This window comes from Chiloscyllium plagiosum, chromosome 10 (assembly GCF_004010195.1).
Source record: "Chiloscyllium plagiosum isolate BGI_BamShark_2017 chromosome 10, ASM401019v2, whole genome shotgun sequence".
Taxonomy (NCBI): Eukaryota; Metazoa; Chordata; class Chondrichthyes; order Orectolobiformes; family Hemiscylliidae; genus Chiloscyllium; species Chiloscyllium plagiosum.
Window position 1 is genome coordinate 25,672,612 of NC_057719.1, and position 19,639 is coordinate 25,692,250.

A 19,639-nucleotide genomic window follows, 5' to 3' on the forward strand; every position below is an offset into this window, starting at 1 on the left:
ATTTAGCATGGCCAACCCATGTAACCTGCACATCTTTGGACCGTGGGAGGGAACCGGAGCACCCGGAGGAAATCCACATATACACAGGGAGGATGTGCAAACATCACAAAGATAGTTGCCTGAGGCCAGAATCAAACCTGGGTCACTCCCATTGTGAGGCAGCAGTGCTAACCATTCAGCCCTTGGTGTGGTAAAACAACTTAATGAACATCCTGGATCAATTCAATGACAGCAGGATGTCAGTAGTTTTGACATTAAAATTCCAAATGAGAACTTCAAGACAACTTTCCACAAGTTGAAGAATTCTGTTTGTATATTTAATCGTCAATCCTACAGCTGCCATTTCTGACTGTGGTAACTATCTGTTCCCAATGATGACCAAGCTAAAATTATGAAGGTCCTCCAAGTCTTTTGCAGGACAAGCTAACACAATGGAATTTGGGCAATTGGTTAGAAATAAATGATTCATTAGGCCACTCACAGCATATTAAATAATTTCCATTAATTCCAGGTATTTTCTTTGTGCTGAGCTCTAAATACAGATTGGGGGATTGCTTTTCTCTTTGAATGGACTTCTAATAGCATATTCTTTTGGTTAGCTTGTACAAAGTCTAATCTGAGTGGAAATGGTCAGCGTGCAGTGTTTGTAAATTGTTAGGGCTAATTAAAACAAATAGTCAGCTTGAGCATAGAAATTACAATACAGAAACAGGTAATCGACCCATTATCCACTTTCAATGAGAACTTACATATCTAATTACATGTATTTATCCTGTTCCCATGTAGCTTCAACCTCTTCTTCTTCACCCACTTATTAAATCTAAATATTTTTAATTGACCCATTCCGACATGGTCATGAGAAATCTCTGGGGCAGGTGGAACTTGAACCTGTGCCTTCTGTTCCAGAAGTAGAGACACTACCACTGCACATAAAAGCTCCACTTAACCTAATCTTGAAATTTAACATAGTTTCTGCCTCACAGCTGGAAGTGAATTCAACAGTCACATAATTCTCTGTAAAAACAGCATTCTCCTGCCTCAGTATAAAATCGTTTATTTTTAATTTGCAACCTATTGTTCCTTTACTGCTTCAGATTTCTCAACAATTGATACATTTTTGTAGTTTATCAAATTATATTTTATTAGAACATGACTTTAATAGCTCCAGCGTTGAAGATGTGAGGCATGTTTCTCAGTTCTCTGCCTGAAGTCAGCTACAAGGGGATCATTTGCCATACAAAGCAAAGTGCAATTATTTAAACTTATAGCAAGAAGTTATATGGAGTCTGAAGGTACAGCCTCAGTGTGGGTAGAGTTGAGGTACCACAAAGGTAAACAAGACCTTGATGGGAGGTATGTACAGGCCACCTAACAATAGTCAGGATGTGTGGCAGAAAATAAATCAGGAGATAGAAAAGACATATAAAAATGGCAACATTACAATAATCAAGGGGGACTTCAAATAGCAGGTGGACTGTGAAAATCAGATTAGCAGCAAATCCCATGAAAAGAAATTAATGGAATATCTACAATATAGTTTTTTTTGAGCAGCTTGTGGTGGAGCCCAATAGAAAACAGGTTATTCTGGATTTGGTGAATGGGTAATAAGGCAGGCTTAATTAGGGAGCTAAGATGGAGGAACCCCTAGGTGGCAGTGCCCACACTATGATAGAATTCACCCTTCAATTTGAGATGAAGCAACTTGAATTAGATGTAACAGTCTTACAACTGAGTAAAGTTAACTACAAAGGCATGACAAAGGAACTGGCCAAAATTGATTGGAATGAAAGTTGAATAGGAAAGACAGAGAAACTGCAATGGCAGGAGGCACTGCAGAAATTCATTCAAAGGAAGAAAAAACATACTAAGGGGAGGGCGAGGCAACCAAGGTGGACAAGGGAAGTCAGGGACAGCGTAAAAGCAAAGGAAAAAAACATACAACATGGTGAAGATTAGTGGGAAGCTGGAGGATTGGGAAAAACCAGCAGCGGACAACATGAAAAGCAATAAACAGGGAGAAGATGAAACGTGAGGGTAAGCTAGTTTGTAATATAAACAAAAGTTCCGTTTTTAGATATCTAAAAGGTAAGAGTGGGGCAGGTGTTGATAGTGGACTACATGAAAATAAGGTTGGAGAAATAGTAATGGCAAGCAAAGAACTGGTGAAAGAACTGAATATGTACTTTACATCAGTTTTCCCAGTGGAAGACATGAGTAGCGTACCAGAACTTGAATAGTCAAAGGGACCATCACTAAGGAAAAGCGGCTGGGGAAGCTGAAAGATCAGGAGGTGGATAAGGCACCCAGACCAGATGAAGTACACATCAGGGTTCTGAAGGAGCTAGCTGAGGACATTGTCGCAGCATTGGCAGTGGCCTTTCAAGTATCACTGGAGTAATGGAGGATCCCAGAGTTTGGAAAATGGCTAATGTAACACCCCTGGGTAAGAAGAGAGGCTGGCAGAAAACAAGAAACTATAGGCCAGTTAGACTGACCTTGGTCATTGGCAAGGTTTTCGAGTTAATTATTAAGGATGAAATTGTGGAGTACTTGCAAGCGCATGGTAAAATAAGATGGAGTCAGCATGGCTTCATCATGGGGAGGTCACGCCTGACAAATCTGTTAATTCTTTGAGGAAGTAATGAACAAGTTAGACAAATGAGAGCAGTGAATGCAAGATAACAGCTCATGGTGTTAGGGGCTAGCACTGGCATGGATAGAGAACTGATTGCTGGGGATGTTGATAAAGGGTTATTTTTCAGGAATGCAGCTAGCGACTAGTGTAGTTTCACAGAATCAGTGTTGGGACCACAACTATTCATATTGTACATTAATGATCCGCATGAAGGAATTGTGATCGAATGGTGGAGCAGAATCGATGAGCTAAACTAAATCAACTATATACTATGATGAATTATAAATGGCTTGCAGTGAATCCTGGACAATGTTTTGAAACTAAAATTCTATTGCTATTTCTAAACCACGTAATGCTTTCAAGGTGTATACTCTGAAAAAATTAATAAAGTTTCTGCCTTAACTTTCCCTGTAGCTCATCTGCACAGTAGTTCGAAAAGTATTTGATCCCGTGCCAGGAAGTGTTTTACTTTCTCCGACTGATGTAACTATGAGTCAGGTAGGTTAATTTCAGGAGCCAAGCAGAAAAAGATATCTCTGCCTTCTTAAATATTTTTCTTTCTCAGTAACATGAATCAGCTTATGTTGTAAAGTTTACAAAAGAAACTACAATACTTTTACTAACATTTTCTTTTAAAGTAGTCAGCTGTCTGTAGGCCTGAGCCGGGTGGGATGGCCAGTGGTCACAAGGCTGGAGGGGACTGGGGTAGTGAGCTGTTGGTAGGCGTGAGGTGAATGGGATGGCCAGTGGTCATGGTGCCAACTGTTGGTAGGGCTGAGCTGAGCGTGATGGCCAATAGTCACAGGGCTGGAGCAGAGTGGGATGGCCAGCGGTCACAGGGCTGGAGCAGAGTGGGATGGCCAGCGGTCACAGGGCTGGAGTGGAATGGCTGGTTGGCTAGGGGCAGAGGGTTTGGGGCCCAGTGTGGTTAGCCTGTCACAGATCCTGAGCACGGCAGTGGGGGGAGGAAGAGTGAGACCTTGTGTAGAAAACCAACTGCATGGAGAGACTGCAAGCTTTCGGGACTGTAATGTTTCTCTCTGAACTTTATTTCTTTATCTTCCTAGTTTCTACTCTGATGGACTGTAATGTGGAACTTTTAGCTTTTCTCTTCATTTTTCTATTTTTGTACCTAATCTATTTTAGTACGTAAGATTTGGCACCATGTGTAGTGGCATTGTACACATTTCACTGTACTCCTGTACTTTGTAGTTGAGTACATGTGACAATAGCTCCCCCACATTCCTGATGAAGAGCTTAGGTTCGGAATGTCGACTCGTCTGCTCCTTGGATGCTGCCTGACCCGCTGTGCTTTTCCAGCACCACACATTTTGACTCTAATCTCCAGTATCTGCAGCCCTCGTTTCCTCTGAAATGTGACAATAAACCTCATTCTAATTCTAAAGAACCTGTGTTGCAATAATGCTGTCCACTGAGGCAAAGAAACTGAAATTTTAAGTTAATAAATACATTCTGCAGAGTAAGAGAGTGTGGCTGGGGTTTTGAGGCCAGCTTCTGTTGAGAAAAGTGATAGGTATTGGCTCATGTGTCAAAAAAATATGGTTTTCAACATATAGTGTAATTCGGTATAGATTAAAGCTGTGATCAAATACACCCTTGGGTTGAAAAATAAATTGCAACACTTATTTATGTTCCTCTATTAATTGCGCGCTTTAAAGCAAAAGGGGAACACATAATTTTTCTTCCCTCTTTGCATTCTTATCTATCACTTCAACAAGGACATTTTTCAAACATTTTAGAAAATCTATTTTGCCATTATGGAGCTGTTGTAGAGAGCATTGCATCGGGCAGTTTCATCCAATAGGTTTCTAGGTCATCCAGGGAATCAAAGGCTGCTTGTAATATTTGAGGGCTGCATTAATCCATGTTCCATGTGATATAAGAGATTCCAGTTCCACTTCTGTTATCAGAATGCACTGCCAATCAATTTCTGGCTGTAGCTAAGTCACACTTCTGATATTTGACACCCAGAGTGTTGAGAGAGGTGGGAAGGTTGGAGGGTCTTTTGTGTTTAAAATCTTGGTCAAGTGGCCATTATTTGTCAATGACAGATACAGCCAGTGGGACTGGTCACTGGGCAGCCTGACTCTCTTCTGTGGCTATGCCTGCACATGGGTAGCCCTAGTAACCCTAGATGAGATGCATGCAGAGTCTCTGAATAGAAAGGAAAAGAAATTGGCAGATTCTGGAAGTCTGAATTAAAACAGAAAGCACTGTAGAGACTCAGCAGGTCTTGCAGCATCTGTGGAACAGGAAACAATTAATATTTTGAATCAAGTATAGGCTGGGGGTTGAAGAAGGGTCATTGGGCTTGAAACATTAATTCTGTTTCTCTCTCCACAGATGCTGCCAGAAGCGCAGAGATTCCTGCTACAGCAGATTTTGTAACCAATGGGCACTAGACAAATTATAACACACTGCAGTCATTGAAATAACATTCCCATTTATTTTAGTATGTCTGATTTTCTGAGGAGTGATAATTTCATGCAGATTACCACTCCACACTTTCATTTTACCAAAGTAGGAAGTTCTGGTCAGGGCTGCCTTAGAAATGCAGCGCTGCACTTCCATATTGACAGTTCTGTAGTGTAAGCCTTGCAGAGGGAGGCAAACCATGGCCCCCTTCCCCTCTTTCACAACTGTTAGCTGCTGTGGTCTGAAACTTTAAGCCACATTGGCAGCTGCTGTCACAGGAATATTATATACAGTAAGCATGATGTTCAGGTTCTTGGAGGAGGGTGCTCAGATGGACTCAGGGTAGGAGTGGGTGCCATGTATGTAGGGAGACAGCTGGGGAGAGTGTCAGGTGCCAGGTAGGTAGGGTGCTAGTCTAAATAGAGTATGAGCACAGGAGGGGATACAGTATCAGAAGTATAATGCCAGGTGAGTAGGGGGTAAGGTGCCAGACATAGGGTATCAGATGGGTAGTGAGTAGGTTGCCAGCCAAATAGGATGCCAGTTGGTTAGGATGTGGTGGAAAGGATTGGCTGCCAAGTGGGAAGGTGCCAGGGTTGTGAGGTAAGTAATGCACTGATTCGGGTAGGTCAGGACTGGTAGGAGAACTCGGAACGTATAGCAGGGGGGGGCAGTGTCGGTCCAGTCTGGTGGACGGAATGGGGTTGGGGGATGGTGTAGAGCCAGGTCCAGCAGGGTGGGAGAAAGGACAAGCCTGATGAGTGGGAGGGTAAATATATGGTATGTATGGGGTTATTTAATAGTTACTTTGGAGATAGGCGGTTTATTTAAAAGATTAACATTTCCTGCACTACTTCATTTCAGTGGATATCTTCGATTTAAATTTATTGCGGGTGTCTCTTTTTAATAGGACATTCTTATTCAAAGCTTGAGGAGCCATATGGTCTTTTTCTGCTCAACATTCTTTGTTAATTATGCTCTTAATATAAATAGGTTATCGCACAGTCTGTAAACTGTCCCAACTGTGAGTACATTGTATCATAAGCCTGACTTCGGACTTGTAGATAGTGGGCAGGCTTTGGGGAGTCAGAAGGCGAGGTACCACAGTTATACTCAGCTATACTGTGGCCTCCTCTTGCAGCCACAGTATTTACATGGCAAGTCCAGATTTCCATTTCTGGTCAATGGTAACCCACAGGATGTTGATAGTGAAGAATTTGGCAATGGTTTTGGTAATAGATAAGAGTCATAGAGCTTTTTGCAACAGGGAGAAAAGCCCTTTGACCTATTGTGTCCATGTAGTCATCAACCATCCACCTAGTCTCTTCCCATTTTCCAGCTCTTGGCACATTGCCTTTAATATGACAGGGCTTCAAATGCTCATCTAAATAGTTCTCAAAAGTTTTGATGGTTCCTGCCAATACCACCCTTTTAGGCAGTCTGTTCCAGTATTCACCATCCACAAAGTGAGGGCAAGGCTTTTCTCAAGTCCCCTCAAAACTACCTTAAAAGTGGACTTCCTGGTTATTGACTCATCTACTAAGGGCAGGGGTTGGGGGGGGGGGGGGGGGTGGGGGAAAGAGGGGGTTGCAGGGAACCATCTTTCTATCGAATCTACCTATGCCCCTCAGAGTTTATACGCCTCAATCAGGTCCTTCCTTGGCCTTCCCTGCTCTCAGAAATCATCCCCAATTGATCTCGCCTCTCTTCATAGCTGAATCACTCCAGCTCAGACAACACCCCATTGAATCGCTTCAGCATCCTCTTGTGCAATCACGCCCATCCTATAGTGTGGCCACTAGAACTGCACTAAGTACTGCAGTTGAGGCCTAATTAACATTACATACTTCTCCAACATAACCTCCTTGCCCTTGTATTCAATGCCTTGACTAATGAAGAGAAATAATTCCAGGAGCAGCAATTACTGTTTTATATGCTGTTGCATTGTTTTGGAAATTCGGAGAGAAAAAAAAAGTCAAAACAGCAACACTTTTAAAAGGGAGAGGAACAGACAGAGCAGCACATGGTCAGGTCAGTGCAGGAGACAGAGAGAGAAAGAAACCCACACTGTTAACTGACACAGCTGTGAACCTGCACAGTTACTGCCTTGGCTGTTGAATTCATGTATCACTGGACATCGGAGTACATCTCGGAAAATTAACAAACAGTGAAATTCACAACTGATCTTGGAGAAACCTGTTTGGGAGAGGTCACAGCACAGAGACAGATAAATGAATAGTTTTAAATGTGGCTTTGGGGCCTTACCGTATGTCTGCAGTAGTGAATAGAGTGTGTTCCTTCTTGATTATATATCTCTTGATTAAACTTAAAAATATAAGCCATAAGTATTAAGTTAGCCTGGAACAGTGTTTTGTAGAGGAATAAGACGGTGCTATTTTCTGGGTCTGCAGATTGGAAGAAGCAAAAATGGCCTTTAGTAGAGTGATATATGTTTCTTGTCAGATGTGGGAGTTCAGGGAGAGTTTAGGTGTTACTGAGGATTATATCTGCAATAAATGCCATTGGTTGCGAATCCTATCAGATCGAATGGAAGAGTTGTAGCGACAGTTAGAGGCAATGAGGAATTTACAAGAGCAAGGGGGTGTGATGGATAGTAGTTATAGGAAGGGAGAAAAGCCACAGATATAGTCACATCGATAGGTTAACTCCAGGAAAGGTAAGAGAAGTAGGCAGGTAGTATAGGAGTCTTCTGTGGCTATCTCCATTTCAAATAAGTATGCCGTTTTGGAAAATGTAGGGGGTGATGGATTCTCAGGGGAATGTAGCACGAACAACCAAGTTTATGGTATCAAGACTGGCTCCAATGCAATGAGGGATACATCGGGTTCCAAGACATCAGTTGTGTTAGGGGACTCTCTAGTCCAAAGTACAGACAGAGGTTTCTGTGGCCAGCAGCAAAAAATCAGAGTGGTGTGTTGTTCCCCTGGTGTTTAAAAATGTGTTGCTGGAAAAGCGCAGCAGGTCAGGCAGCATCAAAGGAACAGGAGAATCGACGTTTCGGGCATAAGCCCTTCCTATGCCCGAAACGTCGATTCTCCTGTTCCTTTGATGCTGCCTGACCTGCTGCGCTTTTCCAGCAACACATTTTTAAGTTCTGATCTCCAGCATCTGCAGTCCTCACTTTCTCCTAGTTGTTTCCCTGGTGCCAGGATCAAGATGTCTCAGAGAGGATGCAGTATGTTCTCAAGGGGGAGAGGGGTCAGCAGGAGGTCATTGTACACATTGGAACCAATGACATAGGAAGGGAAAAGTTTGAGATTGTGAAGAGAGATTACAGAGAGTTAGGCAGGAATTTACAAAAGAGATTCGTGAGAGTAGTAATATCTGGATTACTCCCAGCGCTACAAGCTAGTGAGGGCAGGGATAGGAGGATAGAGCAGATGAATGTATGGCTGAGGAGCTGGTGTATGGGAGAAGGGTTCACATTTTTGGATCATGGGAAGCTCTTCTGGGGTAGAAGTGACCTGTACAAGAAGGACAGATTGCACCTGAATTGGAAGGGGACTAATATACCGGCAGGGAGATTTGCTTGAGCTGCTCGGGAGGATTCAAACTAGTAAGGTGGAGGGTTGGGACCCAGAGAGATAGTGAGGAAAGAGATCAATCTGAGACTGGTACAGTTGAGAAAACAAGCGAGTCAAACAGTCAGGGCAGGCAGGGACAAAGTAGAGAGCAAGGTAGGATTGATAAATGAAACTGCATTTATTTCAATGCAAGGGGCCGAAGAGGGAAGGCAGATGAACTCAGGGCATGGTTAGGAACATGCGACTGGGATATCATAGTTATTCTTTTTTATTCCTGATGAAGGGCTTTTGCTCGAAACGTCGATTTCGCTGCTCCTTGGATGCTGCCTGAACTGCTGTGCTCTTCCAGCACCACTAATCCAGTATCATAGTAATTACAGAAACATGGCTCAGGGATGGACAGGACTGGCAGCTTAATGTTCCAGGATACAAACGCTACAGGAAAGGAGGCAAGAGAGGACAGGGAGTGGTGTTTTTGATAAGGGATAGCATTACAGCTGTGCTGAGGGAGGATATTCCTGGAAATACATCCAGGGAAGTTATTTGGGTGGAACTGAGAAATAAGAAAGGGATGATCACCTTATTGGGGTTGTATTATAGACCCCCTAATAGTCAGAGAGAAATTGAGAAACAAATTTGTAAGAAGATCTCAGCTATCTGTAAGAATAATAGAGTGGGGGATTTTAACTTTCCAAACATAGACTGGGACTGCCATAGTGTTAAAGGTTTAGATGGAGAGGAATTTTGTAAGTGCGTACAATAATAATATCTGATTCATTATGTGGATGTACCTATTAGAGAAGGTGCAAAACTTGACCTACTGTTGGGAAATAAGGCAGGGCAGGTGACTGAGGTGTCAGTGGGGGAGTACTTTGGGGCCAGCAACCATAATTCTATTAGTTTTAAAATAGTGATGGAAAAGGATAGACCAGATCTAAAAGTTGAAGTTCTAAATTGGAGAAAGGCCATTTTTGACTGTATTAGGCAAAACTTACAAAAGCTGACTGGGGACAGATTTTCACAGGTAAAGGGACGGCTGGAAAATGGGAAACCTTCAGAAATGAGGTATCAAGAGTCCAGACACCGTATGTTCCTATTAGGGTGAAAGGAAAGGCTGGTAGGTGTAGGGAATGCTGGATGACTGAAGAAATTGAGGGTTTGGTTTGGTTAAGAAAAAGAAGGAAGCATATGTCAGGTATAGACAGGATAGATCGAGTGAGTCCTTTGAAAAGTATAAAGGCAGTAGGAGTATACTTAAGAAAGAAATCAGGAGGGCAAAACTGAGACATGAGTTAGCTTTGGCAAATAGAGTTAAGGAGAATTCAAAGGGTTTTTATAAATACATTAGGGACAAAAGGGTAATTCGGGAGAGAATATGGCCCCTCAAAGATCAGCAAGGCAGCCTTTGTGTGGAGCTGCAGGAGATACTAAACGAGTATTTTGCATCAGTGTTTGCTGTGGAGAAGGACATGGAAGGTATATAATGTAGGGAAATAGTTGGTGACATCTTGAAAAATGTCCATATTACAGAGGAGGAAGTTTGGATGTCTTGAAATGCATAAAAGTGCAAAATTCCCCAGGACCTGACCTGATCAGGAATACCCTAGAACTCTGTGGGAAGCTAGGGAAGTAATTGCTGGGCCTCTTGCTGAGATATTTATATCATCGATAGTCACAGGTGAGGTGCTGGAAGACTGGAGATTGGCTAAGGTGTGCCAATATTTAAGAAAGGTAGTAAGGACAAATCCAGGAACTATAGAGCCTGACATCAGTGGTGGGCAAGTTGTTGGAGAGAATCCTGAGGGACAGGACATACATGTATTTGGAAAGGCAAGGACTGATTAGGGATAGTCAACATTGCTTTGTGCATGGGAAATCATGACTCACAAACTTGATTGAGTTTTTTTGAAGAAGTAACAAAGAGGATTGATGAAGGCGGAGCGGTAGATGTGATCTTGATGGTCTTCAGTAAGGCATTCGATAAGGTTCCCCATGGGAGACTGGTTAGCAAGGTTAGATCTCATGGAATACAGGGAGAACTAGCCATTTGGATACAGAACTGGCTCCAAGGTAGAAGACAGAAACTGGTGGTGGAGGGTTGTTTTTCAGTTTGGGGGCCTGTCACCAGTGGACCCCACAAGGATCGGTGCTGGTCCACTACTATTCATCATTTATATAAATGATTTGGATGTGAGTATAAGAGGTACAGTTAGTAAGTTTGCAGGTGACATCAAAATTGGAGGTATAGTGGACTGCAAAGAAGGTTACCTCAGATTACAATGAGATCTTGATCAGATAGACCAATGGGCTGAGGAGTGGCAGTTGGATTTTAATTTAGATAAATGCGAGGTGCTGCATTTTGGGAAAGCAAACCTGAGCAGGATTTATACATTTAATGGTAAGGTCCTAGGGAGTAATGATGAACAGAGGGACCTTGGAGTGCAGCTTCATAGCTCCTTGAAAGTAGAGACACAGGTAGATAGGATAGTGAAGAAAGCATTTGGTATGCTTTCTTTTATTGGTCAGAGTATTGAGTACAGGAGTTGGGACATCATGTTGTGGCTGTACAGGACATTGGTTAGGCCACTGTTGGAATATTGCATGCAATTCTGGTCTCTTTCTTATCGGAAGGATTTCGTGAAACTTGAAAGCGTTCAGAAAAGATTTACAATCACCCTTTGTTTCTTGCTACTAAGCAAATTTTATATACAAATTGGCATACTTCCCTGGATCCCATGGGCTCTTCGGTTCTTAACCAGACCTTCATATGAGACCTTGTCAAAAATCTTATTTACTTCCACGTGGACTATATCAACAGCACTGCTGTTATCTACATACCTATTCTGATCCACAAAAATTGTATTTTTTATAGACATGGTCTCTTCTGAAAAAGCCATGCTGACTATCCTTGATTAATCTTTGTCTTTCCAAGTGATGATTAATTCTGTACCTAAGATTTCTTTCCAATACAGTTCCTCCTACAGATGTTAGATTTCCTCATTTATTCCTGCCACATCTTGAATAATCGTACCACATCTATTACCTCCGGTCCTCTGGACACCTCCTGTGGCCAGATGAGATTTGAAAATTAATGTCAGAGCCCCATGTACTCTCCTCCTTTGCCTCCCAAAGCAGCTGGGATACATCTCATTTGGGGTTTATCCACTGTCGGATCTGCTAAAAACATGAATGCCTCCTCCCTCTCAGTGATAATTTGTTCAAGTTAATTATAGTCCCTTTCCGGATTTCTAGACCTACATCATCCCTTTCTATTGAGAACGCAGATGCAAAGTACTCATTCAAAATCTCAGCTATGTCTTTGAGCTCTACACACAGATTACCACTTTGGTCCCTACTCTTTTCCTGGTATTGCCTCTGATATATTTCCAAAATGCTTTTGAATGATCATTAATGTTACCCACCAGTGTTTTCTTGTGTCCCTTCTTTGCTTTTCTGGTTTCGTTTGTATGTAACACTTTGCACTTCTATACTCCTCTAGTGCACCCACTGTTTTGATACCCACTTTGGTATCTGCCTTAAGTTCTTTTTTCCTTCCGTATCCAATCCTGTTCACTCCTTGACATCCAGGGTTCTCTGGACTTGTTGATCCCACCTTTCACCTTTACTGGAATATGTTGACTTTGCAAGCTCACAATTACCATTTTGAATATCTTTCACTGCTCTGTTGTATATTTTCATGCAAATAGATGTTCCCAGTCCACTTTGGTCAGATCCTGTCTCATCTTATTAATATCAGCTTTCCCCCAATTCAGAATCTTTACTGCAAGTCCATTATCCATAATTATCTTGAACCTTACTGAATTATGGTCAATATCACCGATATAGTCCCCAATATCTCTCACTTGCATGGCTTTTTTCCCTAAATTTAGGTCCAGTGCTACCCTTCCTGCTTCCTAGTTTTAAAAAATCTCCTGGACACATTTTAAGAATTCTGCAGCCCATGCCTCTCACACTTTGTCAATCCCACTGAACATTGAGGAAGTTGAAATCCCTGACTGGGATGATTGTTAGTTTTTACATTTTCCAAAGAATGTTGTTTTTGATATCACGTACAGTGAATTGAATTGGCTAAAGCCTGGCATCTGGGATGCTGGGGACAGCTGGAAGAGGCCGAGATGGATCATCCACTGATGTGATGGTCAGCCCCTACATTGAGAATGGGGATGCTTGTGGCACCTTCTCCTCCTATGAGTTATTCCATTTTCCACCACCATTCATGACTGGATGTGGCAGAACTGCACAGTTGTTTATGAGATCTCACAGCTCCTGCCTATCGCATGCTGCTTGCACTGCTTGGCACGCAGCACAGTGATGTACAGTTAGGAGGGAGTTGCCCCGCGAGTCCTGTTTTGGAGCTTCTGCAGGTTGACACCTCATACTCAGAAATGCCTGGTGTTGCTCCGGGCTCGCCTTTCTGCCCTCTCTATTGAATCAGGGTTGATCCCCTGGCTTGATTGTAATGGTAGAGTGGGGTATATGCTGGGCCATGAGGTTACAGATTGTGGTTGAATACAATTCTGTTGCTCATGGATTTAAGTTGCTAGATCTGTTCAAAACCTATCCCTTTTGGAATGGTGGTAAAGTCACACAATGTGATGGAGGGTATCCTCAGTGTGAAGGGAGAACTTTTATCTCTGAAAGGACTGTCCAGTTGCTAGTCCTACTGATACTGTCATGGACGGATTATAGCCACTGGACAGATTAATGTACAACAACTCATTTGGTGATGTCAAGATGGAGTAGGTTTTTCCATCACGTTGGTTCCCTCAACACCTTCTGCAGACCCAGTCTTATATCTATAACTTTTGGGACTTGGTAATGTATTTTGTATTGAAGTCCCTCACCTAAAATAAATTCTGTGCCTTCGCCCCGAGTCATGTTCAAAATGGAGGAGCACTCAGGGAGAGGAACGATTGTTGGTAATTAGCACTTTGTTTCCTTGTCCATGTTTGACCTGGTGCAAGAGATTTCATGTGGTCCAGAGTCAATGTTGAGGGGTCCCAGGGCAACTCCCTCCTAACTGTACATCACTGTGCTGCAATCTATGATAGATTTGTCATGTGGGTAGAACAGGACAAATCCAGGGATGTCTTGAATATTGAATGGCAAGTTCTGTGAGAATGTGTGTGATGGGCTGTTGGAGAAACTCAGCAGGTCTGGCAGCATCTTTGGAGAGAGAAAACAGAGTTAGCATTTCGAGTCTGTTTAGAAGAAGTCGGTTTCTTTCTCCACACTTGCTGCCAGACCCCTGATGAGTTTATTCAGCACTTTCTCTTTTCATTTCAGATTTCCAGCATCTGTAGTATTTCACTTTTATATATTAGCCTATTGCTTGATTAGTCTGTAGGGCAGCTCTCCCAATTTTGTTAATAATAAGCTCTGTGTGTCATTGAATTTAAGGACTTTTTGAAAGATCTTGTCAGACTATAACTCACAACAATTAACCTTCTCTGCCATTCAACAGGATCATGACTGATCTGACATTCCTCAAATCCACCTTTCTGCGTTATCTTCATAATCCTTGATTCCCCTAATGATCGAAACTTAAACTGCCCCACAGCTCTCTATTATAAGGAATTCCAAAGACTCACAATCCTCAGAGAAGAAATTCCTCCTCAACTCAGTCTTAAATTGGTGCTCCTGAATTCTGAGACTATGCCCTCTGGTCTTAGGTTCTCCCATGAGAGGAAACCTCCTTAACATTTACCTTGTCGTGCCCTTAACAATCCTGTACGTTCCAATGAGATCACTTCTCATTCTTCTAAACTCCAGTGTTTCGGACTGGGCTACTGAATGTCATAGAGATGAAGACTAACAAATGGTCAGTCAGAAAAAGCAAGCGTCATGTTCCGAGCAGAGGTGGGGCCAATCATTTTCAATATGGCTAATCAGCAATAATGTGATGGAGCAGAACTCCGCACCTCAGACCGTGCATCCCACATCTCCCCTGCCTCCAAACTGTTAGACAACCAATCTAAATTTCATCATACTGGAGTAAATGAAATAAAATGAAATCAGTATTATAATGGATGTAAAATTAGATGGCTAAGTTGAAACCTCCCTTGCAGAATTTCTATTTACATGTACAAAACAGTCCAAAGGTACTAAAACATATTTTCCATAAATGAGAAATTTTAAAAATGATTACCAGTATTTCCAACTGACATCGAATCATAAATCAGCTTGCAGGACTTGAGCAGATAGGTGACCTTCTTGTCTGGTGAATAAGCTTGGTGCATGGTACTGAGTTTCTGCTGTATTTTCTCCAAGACGCTAACTTCAGGTACACTGGTAGTTACACCCAAGTCGGTGGTAGTTGTGTTTTGCATAATCTGTTGGTTCTCTTTCAAAAGCTTCAGATTGCCATTTTTGGAATGAATTTCCTTTAGTTGCATGTTGATATGGTCTTTTAATGGTTTGAGAACACATTTACACAATGCTGATTCCACAACAGCTTCTAAAATAGATAAGAAGTTAGTTAAGCAACACACATTGCAAATAAAAATTGACAGAAGGATTAGAATTAATTGGTGTAATACATAAATTATATGAATTTTATTAAACTGCAACTAATCTCTCTGGCTCCATGTAGTGAACTTACTGAATGCCTCATAATTTGCTTTAAGTCCAATGGCTGTGAATTTAGGAAATCTGAGGCAATGTTTTTCCTGCTTTTCTGTTTTTGCATTGAGACTTCTTTCCTGTTTACTTTTCCTTTCTTATTAAATCCACCCTCTAGAAGATAACTTCTGTCTCTAGTCTAATTTTCACAAGGTACTGATTTACATTTGTGTATTTATAAGACATTCATTACAAAACTTCTTACTCCTTACAAGACTTTAATTAAGCCTCTGCTGTCATGTTGTGTTCAATTTTGTCTCCTCACATGGTCAAGATATTGAGACTTTGGAAAGAGTGCAGAGGAACATCAATAGATTAATCCTACTTTAAAAAAGCACAGATTCAGAGATGATTTGATTGATGATTATTAGATCACAGAGGACCAGATGGTGTCTGTATAACCAGATTATTTTTAAAGCATATATTAGAGTGGACCGGAAGGTAACCCCACAAATTACATGAGGGTTGAATTAGATATGATGCTAAAAGGGTTTTCTGTTCTCTTGAATAGCATGCAAGCTCATAAAACAAAGACTGAAATTGATTCCTTCAGCTGAGAGATAGACTTGCTTTTAATTGACACCGAGATCACTTCATACAACTTACATGTACTTTGTAACATTAATTAGGTTCAGTGTGGTCTCTGGACCAGAACTGATCACCTAAGGGTCAAATGATTTGTCCTGAAATTGTTTTCTTAATTGTTTTGGTTTTTAATCTATCTTTTGCTTTTTGCCTTTATCAGGAGAGTATCTAGCTCTGAGTGGGTTAAGGACTGGATGTATTGTGAAGCGCTGTCACAATGGTCAAAGTTCCCCTGGCTTCTGGAACTGTTGCATGCTTATCAAACACAATAGAATAATAGAATCCCTACATTGTGGAAAGACACCATTCAGCTCATCGAGTCCACAATGACCCTCCGAAGAGCATCACACCCAGACCCAGCCCTCCACTCTATCCTCAAAACCCCACATTTCCCATGGCTAATCCACCCAGCCTGCACATGCCCGGACACTATGGGAAATTTAGTATGGCCAATCCACCTAACCTACATGTCTTTGGACTGTAGGAGGTAAGTTGTGGGAGGGTCCCAGCCACTTTAAGGCAGCAGTGTTAACTGCTGAGCCCCTGTGAAATAGGTTTCAGCAAGCTTATGTCTCTTTAGTGGCCTAAATGGAGGTGAAGTGTGGTCTAATGTTGATCTGAAGTGTTTGCTGATCACCTCTCATCACCACAATCTCTAGGGATTTAATGTCACTCTAAATGCCCACATTCTCTGAATGCTAGTTGGTCTTTGGACATCTGCCTAGAAAAATGATCGAATACAAAAACAGGAATTACTGGAGAAACTCGGCAGGTCTGGCAGCATCTGTGGAGGGAAAAACAGAGTCAATGTTTCGGGTCCAGTGACCCTTCTTCAGAACTAAGAGTTGTGTTGACATTATTAACACACAAACCTCCTGCCTGCTTCTGACGGTGATTGTTTCAGGAAAGACATGGCAAGCACAAACAACCCAGAACCCAATGTTGCAAATCTTAATATCTAAGACCTGGTACTCAGAGGGCATTAGGCAGGTTTGTATTTACTACAAAACGGATTCCTGTTTCACTATCAACCAGATTTACTGCAAAGTCTTGACTGTACAATGTTAAAGGATGGATTTCCTACTCAAAAGTCAGAGGAGAGTCAAAAATAAAACATTGTCAATTCAGGTGCAAAGCTTCCTATTCGATAGCATTGTTCAATTCTTTGGAGGCAAGGCCTTTACCTCAGTTATCATTGAGCAAGAATTTCTTCCAGTAAGTAATGATAAATTCACAGACTGTACAGAAATATGATTTTCAGATCATAACATTTGTGCCATACTTTTTCACCATCTACAGTATTAATAATCTCACTCTCATGGACATTCCCTGCTGCAGCCTCCACCCCCACAGCTAGGAAAATCTCTTTTAAGAAACTTTGTCAACATGGTTTCAACAACTGTTCATGGTGCAGAATCCAATGTTATGACCATTACTGTGTAAAGAATCACTTTTCTAACCCCTCCTTAAATTCTTACAGTGGTCATCTTAACCTTGTGCCTCACAAATTAGAAATACAGCAAAAATCAATCTTTACCCAGTTTTTCTTCAGATTGGTAAGATGAATCCACCATTTGGGTCAACTCTGTACTTTGTAGTAAATAGCTCTTGAGCTGTGTCATCATCTGCCGAATCTCCTGCAACATTTCTGTGCTAGAGGTATGATTCTGCATCACTTCCATTGTGTATGCTTTGTAATCCTGAACCAGGTGACCAAAATATGACTCCTTCTCTTGAGCCAGTTCTGTTATTTTCTTCTGAATTTTTCTGTCTGTTGAACGGAAAGCATTCAAAACATTGCTTAATGTCACAATTGACAGTCTGTTTCTTGCTTTGTCCAACATCATAGAGTGCCGTTGCTTCCTAGTTCGTGAATGAGTGTGCACTGGATCTTGCTCTTCCTCTGTGCTGCTGGTGGAGTAAGAATCTGCTTCGGAAATGGGATTGGATATGTTCCCTTCAGGTGAGTACAACGACCCATCAGCTAGTTTCAAATCCGTGGAGTTACATGATTGCACACAATCGCTCTGCATTGAGGAGTCAGAGACATCTTCTGACTGATCCTTTATTGTAACTAACTTAACTATCTTTGACGCTTTGTTTTCCTGACCTCTGGTAGTGTGTTCTTGGTGGGTGTCTTTGCTGGCAATTTGGTTGGATAATTTTTTTCTTCTTGGAGGAGCAATAGGTGTAGACTGACCTAACTGTTTCCATTGCACAGTATTGGACATGCCTGAAGTGCTGTTATTCAAACCATCAATACTTTGCGATTTGTCACTCATCAATTCCTGCTGTTCATTTGCAGCCGATTTAATGGAGTCTTCAACCGGCAGCTTATCATTCCCTGTATTATCAATGCTTTGTTCAACTTCCTTAGCCTCCTTCCTTCTCTCCTCACTCTGGCTGCTGTCAATGTCTGCAGGTTGCTTTTCTGATGGCCGTCGTCTTGGTGGAACTGGTGGGAACTTATCGCGAATTGGAGTTCCTATATAGTCCACATTGTTTTCAATTTCTTTTCTGCCCTGTGGCAAGGCCTGAACCTGCTTGATTAAATTGTCATGCTCCCTTCCAATTTTAATTTCATCATCATTTTTCTTGAGCACTTTGTCGCACAGTGACTGGTTTCTATTTCCACAGCTATCAGACAGCACAGCAGTCAGTTCTGATGGCTTTGGTCGGGGAGGGAGTGGTGGGGGTCTCTTCACTTTCAGATCCATGTTATTTGTAGAGCTTGGGCGTTGGTCTGCTGATGGTTCTGTTGAAGGGCCAGTGCTGCAGCATTCTTTTATAAACACAGGATTGACAAACCACAATTTGTCATTTCCTGCTGACAACTCAACTTCGCATGAACATTGCCTTTTATCAGCAGATATGTTTGGAGTCATTTGATGGCCTTGAATCTGGTTGTTAATGGTATTCAAGTCTTTCAAAACTGAACGAGTTTCTTCCTGACTTGGTTTATTTAAATATGAACTCCAGAAATCTATCACAGAGGACACAATAAGCAGCAAAACATTTCAGTCAAAGAAGTACAACATAAATTGCAGAATAATAGCCAAAAGTAATCATGTGCTATACATTTTAAGTATTTTACATGTGATTATATGTGAGTCTAAATAGACACCTTCTATATGAAACTTTGCATTATATGCTTCATCATTTACATCTACGCAAACTGCAATATATCTCTTTGCTGAATTTGCAGCATACCATTTTGAAAGTGTTAAATCTAATTTGGTGGGCCTACTAATTGAATAAGTCCTGGTTGGGACCATTAGTTTGTGATGTTTCCAATTTCCCATCTTGTTAATGGCAAGGAAATGGGCTACACCCTGCACAGGGTGTACTAACCTTTGCGTGCCATTCCTCTTTCTTTAATAATATGCCCCCTAGTGCTTAACTCCCCCATTCTAGGAAAATGACCTTTGTTATTCCCCTCATGATTTTATAAACCACTGTAAGGTCACCCCTCATCCTCCTATGCTCCAGTGAAAACGTCTCAGCCTATTTTTATAACTCAAACCCTCCATTTCCGGCAACATCCTGATAAATCTTTTCTGAACTCTCTCCAATTTATTTATATCTTTCCTATAACAGGGTGGCGTGAACTGATTATGGTATTCCAGGCAGAGGCCTCACCAACGTACTGTACAAACACAACATGACGTCCCAACTCCTACTCTCCATGTTTCCCCAAATTTGATGCTGATGTCAGGGCTTCCCAAAGGGAATGGATCACAAACAGAAATTTGAGGGTTGCGAGGTCCAAGGCAATAATGGCTACCATTGAGCTCTG

At 41.7% G+C, this 19,639-nt stretch overlaps 1 protein-coding gene across 1 annotated transcript in view; it reads right to left on the bottom strand.

Moving 5' to 3' along the window:
• Positions 1-19,639, bottom strand: part of rin3 (Ras and Rab interactor 3) — a 115,259-nt gene that overhangs the window by 22,649 nt on the left and 72,971 nt on the right. The window contains exons 6-7 of the mRNA XM_043697207.1: positions 17,381-18,826; positions 14,786-15,094 (exon numbers count right to left, since the gene is read on the bottom strand). Of these exons, the coding sequence (XP_043553142.1) occupies positions 14,786-15,094; positions 17,381-18,826 (1,755 nt within the window). The remainder of the gene's footprint in view (positions 1-14,785; positions 15,095-17,380; positions 18,827-19,639) is intronic.